The 4,566-nt window shown below is 45.5% G+C and overlaps 1 protein-coding gene across 1 annotated transcript; it reads left to right on the top strand.

The window, feature by feature from the left end:
• The first annotated feature begins 202 nt into the window (after positions 1 to 202).
• Positions 203 to 1,042, top strand: LOC148184396 (uncharacterized). Its single transcript, XM_088054181.1, has one exon. The coding sequence runs from the start codon at positions 203 to 205 to the stop codon at positions 1,040 to 1,042; it is 840 nt and encodes a 279-aa protein (XP_087910307.1).
• The last annotated feature ends 3,524 nt before the right edge of the window (positions 1,043 to 4,566 follow it).

The raw sequence follows: 4,566 nt of genomic DNA, 5'->3' as shown, positions 1-4,566 counted from the left end.
GGAAAACACCAGGCAGATTTCCTTAAAGTGTTTGAGCACCTGTGCATGGAATGTTACCTGTGAGCCTTCCTCAGGCAGCTGTGCCAAGTGATTGTCCCACTGTGACTTCACTGGGTGGCAAAGGGTGACAGGCTGGATTATGACCCCTGGCTGTACTGATTTGGGCGGCAGACCTGAAGCAAGAAGCAGGAAGGAAGGCGAGATGTCCAGCGGGAGCAGCGAGTGGAGCTGCCCCATCTGCTGGGAGGTGCTGAGGGTCACGGCCCACGCCTGGCCCTGCCGCCACGAGTTCTGCCTGGGCTGCATCCTGCGCTGGCTGCGGGGGAAGCGAACCTGCCCCGTCTGCAGAAGGCTGGTCTCGGCCGTCAGCTTTTCCGAGCAGGAGGAGGACTACCTGCAGTGCATCGTCAGATACCCCAGAGAGGCCACCGGGCACGCAGGAGAAGCTGGTGACGGAAAGGATGGGCGCAGCATCCACGTCTTTGCCGCATCCCTTGCCTCTGCCTCGCAGGGGACGCTGTCCCCAGCCGAGCAGGGCGCTGCAGGGCCAGCCGTGGGCGGCATCCTGCCCGAGCTCTGGGCAGAGCTTTTCCGGAGGAGATGTGACCTCCTGAACCCCGTGCGGTGCTGGCTGCAGCAGCGGCTGCAGAAGATGTACAGGGCGCGGTGGTGGCAGGTGAAGACGGCGGAGAGCGCCATCCTGCTGGCCCTGTGCATCTTCGGCCCGGACAGGGAGGTGCTGCTGCAGCGGCTGCAGCCTCGCCTGCGGCACTCCACGGCGCTGCTGGTGGACGGTCTCCTCGGCATCATCGAGACCCAGTGCAGCCAAGAGGTGCGGAGGCTGCGGGGCTGCCACGCTGCCCAGGAGGAGGCCGAGAGCCCCGGCGCCAGCTCTGCCCCCTCGGCCTCCCCTGGGGATGCTCCCGGCCCGGCTGGGCCCGCGGAACCCAGCGTGGAGCAGGAGGCCGGCGGGTCGGAGGAAGCCCTCGGAGAGAGTCCCAGCACACTCGGGACCGGCCCTACAGAGGCAGAGCAGCCCTAGAAGGAGCACGGGGAGGTGACAGCGGCTGCAGGGACCCTGATCCCAGTCCAAGCAGGGTCCCCTCAGCCATGGCATGGTGATGGCCCCAAAAGCAGCGGGCCCTCGGGCCCCCTGGGTGGCACCAGCAGGCTTTTCTTTTGTCAAGAAAAAGAAAATAAATATCTGTTTCCTTGACACAGCCTCTGGGTGTTGCTTCTGCCTGGGGCCTTTTCCCTTTCCCCCTCACGCCACGCTGCTGGACGAGGGCCCCACAGCCCCAGGGCCACATTGGCCCAGGAATTGCTCCTATGGCCACGATGTGGGAAGAGTTTCTGGAAGAGCATCAGGGTGATGGGGCCAGGGGTGTCAGGAGGGAGAGCCCAGGTGTTCCTCAAGCAAGAAGAGGAAAACCAAACACCACTGGAGAATGCCAAACACCATTTCTGCCAAATGCTTCAGGGACAAATGTTCGCCTCCTCTTTATGAAGAGGAGGATAGAGGAAGTCTGGATGGCATTCAGGGACAGGAGAGGAGCTTGTGTCCTCATTTTTGCAGCTCTGCTGCTTGCCTGCTGATGAGAGTTGTTTCATGTGTCTTAAGCTGATTTTCCCTGTTACTCACAGGTTAGGGGGGGGCCCAACACATAAGATGCTGTGCGGTGCATTTGAGTCCCATAAAAAATTATGGGTCATAAAAACTCATCTACAGCACTTTCCAAACTGTACTTTTTATACAGCGTGGTAGGAACAGTTGTTTATGATTTCTGCACCCTGCACCCGTTCACAGGGGTTGTTAGAGAGATTAAAGACATGCTTTGCTCTTTTGGGACAGGACAGATGTCTGGCTGCTGCTCGTCTGCCTCCCAGGAGTCCTAATGATGCTGACTGTCCTTTGATGTATTGACTGAGAGGAAAGGGAGCCCTGCCAAAATGTACTAATGATATCAACAGTGTTAACACCTAAACAGGCCGTTGTAAATATTATAAAGATTTCTCTAATATTTTCTTCTCTCTCTGTGGGAATGCATATCCGGTTTATTCTCTAGTTGCTGGTAGATTTAAAAAAAAAAAAAAAAAAAAAAAAAGTGGATGAGCGATGGAAAAGCAGAAATAATGAAAAAGGTATTATTTTTCCATTTTTTGGGACCCCAGTTCTCTGTGTGTGTTTTTGCTTTTCTGGTCTCCTTTACAGAATATCAACTTCATGACTACAGTCCTTCCCTTTTAAAATACAATTTTTACCTATAGTCTAAATTGGAAGAAGTGATTAAACTTAAGGAAATATTTAAAAGAAGGCTAGTTTCTTTGAAGTTTAGCAACTAGCTTAAAGAAAAATTAAATTAATGTCAATGAAAAGCTTCTTCTGTGATATGTTCTCACAGTGATAATGCATTTCAAAGCAGGTTTACTGTCCCTGTCACAGCAAGGCAACTACTTCAATATCTCCTTACCTGATTAAATGGAGGCCTTTTGAATATACAACTGCTACAAGGGGTTGCCCTTTGCTGCTTTTGGAAACATTCTTTTGTATTCTGCATTATTTTTATATATTTAAAGGAAAAGAGCTTAATTTATGTGTTGACAAATTCAGTCAGTGATTTGTGGGCTCTAATTTGAGAAGGATCTTATAATCAAAGTTGTCTTTCTAAATCAGCATGTCTGCTTATTAAAAACAAGCAAAGAAGTGAGCCCCCAAACCTTAAAAATGGTAATTAAAAAATGACAGTGTATCCTCTCTTGTTTCCTCCTCCAAAGGACTTTAATTTTTAATTTCTTTTTTACCTAAGAACTGCAGTTACTATCTAGCTTAGCCAAATTAAAATGGCAACTTCTGAATGAAAAAAAAAAAAATTGATGTTTTTCAAGAGGTGAAGATAAAAACTTGTCTGTAACCACACAAAAATAATAGGAAGAAAGAAATTCATTAGCATGGAAAATTCAAGGCATGTTTGGGATAATCTGCCGTTGTCTGATAAAAACCTTTTCTCCAAGTGGAAGAGCAGAGGAAGGTACACTGTTTTTCTCTGACTTTTCCAACTTGAGAGCTGAAGTTGTTACTCAGCCACCAAAGCAATTTAGGTCTTAAAATAAATGAGTGGAAAATATTTTTTCCTCAGTTTTTCCAGGAAGAGTTCTCTCCACTTGAATCCTCACATTTATAACTTGGACCACATCCACTTTAATGTAGGAAGAAAGTAAGGAATCAAGTGCTGCTGGAAGAGTAGCAGGGACTAATTCATAGGCAAGTTTGGTATAAAACTTAGCAGAACTTGCACCTGTTGCCAGAATTATCATCAATATTGCAGACATCTTCAGGATTCTGCAAAAGACTCAGTGCTTTTCACACTCACTTACTCGTTATCGTTCTCATGATGTTTTACAAAATAAAAAGTATCTCTCAGCCTCTTTATCAGGACTCCAATGATTTTAGTGCAGGTCGTTGGAAGGCTGGATTGATATGAAACTGTAAGTTCTGTGAACCTTAGTTTTTAAGTGTACTCCATGCAGAACACCTGAAATTAAATTTTAAGTAGTATTTATGAAGGAATGGCGAATTCAAGTCTCAGCACTGGCAAAATTAAGTCGGATGAACAGGTTTTTTTATAGTTCCCTTTGAAATGTGTAAATGAACTTGTCTTCTCTTAGAGTCCTGCCTTGGTCAGATATATGGCTCTTATTAAGGACAAAATCTAATACATATACATTTATTACCCATGTGTCCACAGGAAGAGATTGAAAGATGAAACCATATAGCATCTCCATAAAATCCTGATGGAGTTACACTGAACAGGTAAAGAGAACGTTTTCATTAAACCCTCGGAATGTGAAGTACTTGTGAAGATCACCTAAGTAAGACCTTATTAAAGGCATTAATACAATGATCATGGCATTAAAACAGTCTGAGAGAACTCCAGGATTTACCCACTTTCCTCTGTGTCCTGACAAATGGGTGGAATTGCTTCACAAGAAAGGAGGAAGAGTTGTTATGGAGCCATGCCACTGAAACATTTAGTAAGACCTTCCCACTGATCTCTCTGCTCACTGTTTTAAAAAAAAACAAAAACAAAAACTAAAACAAACTAAAAAAAACCCTCTTCAATAGGTCTAAGCAAGATTGTACAGGCATACAAACAACCTACTTGTGCAAGAGGATAACAGATTTCCTGGAAAGGTCAGAGGCCTTAAAGAGTTTCTTGGCTAATTGGGAAAAATAATGTATGAAATCGATCGGTTTTCCCAATTTACTTTTTTAGCTGCCATTAATTACAGGCAGCAAAGAACAGGCTGGAAGTGATGGTAATGCAGGCTTGCAAAGGTATTTCCAGAAATTAGATTTGTGTGAACTGGGAGGGTCCAGTGAATCTACTTCTTCTCAGGCATTGAATCCATAAAATATATTTACTCCTCAGGGAAAAAAAAAAGGCAAATATGCTACAAGCTTAACATTTATTATTTTTGCTTCTTGCTCCTTTTCTTAAGAACAACCTAGACTGATTAAAACTAAAGGTTAAGAGCAAATTTCCTCATATGTCTGTAAAATGCCAA

This window comes from Pseudopodoces humilis, chromosome 4 (genome assembly GCF_049639895.1).
Source record: "Pseudopodoces humilis isolate 2021_Gansu_Grassland_sample_001 chromosome 4, ASM4963989v1, whole genome shotgun sequence".
Taxonomy (NCBI): domain Eukaryota; kingdom Metazoa; phylum Chordata; class Aves; order Passeriformes; family Paridae; genus Pseudopodoces; species Pseudopodoces humilis.
The sequence above is the reverse complement of the archived record's forward strand: the minus strand, read 5'-3'. Positions and strand labels throughout refer to the sequence as shown.

Excerpts from the sequence above, each read along its gene's own strand:
- LOC148184396 (XM_088054181.1), top strand. The coding sequence starts at position 203 with ATGTCCAGCGGGAGCAGCGAGTGGAGCTGCCCCATCTGCTGGGAGGTG.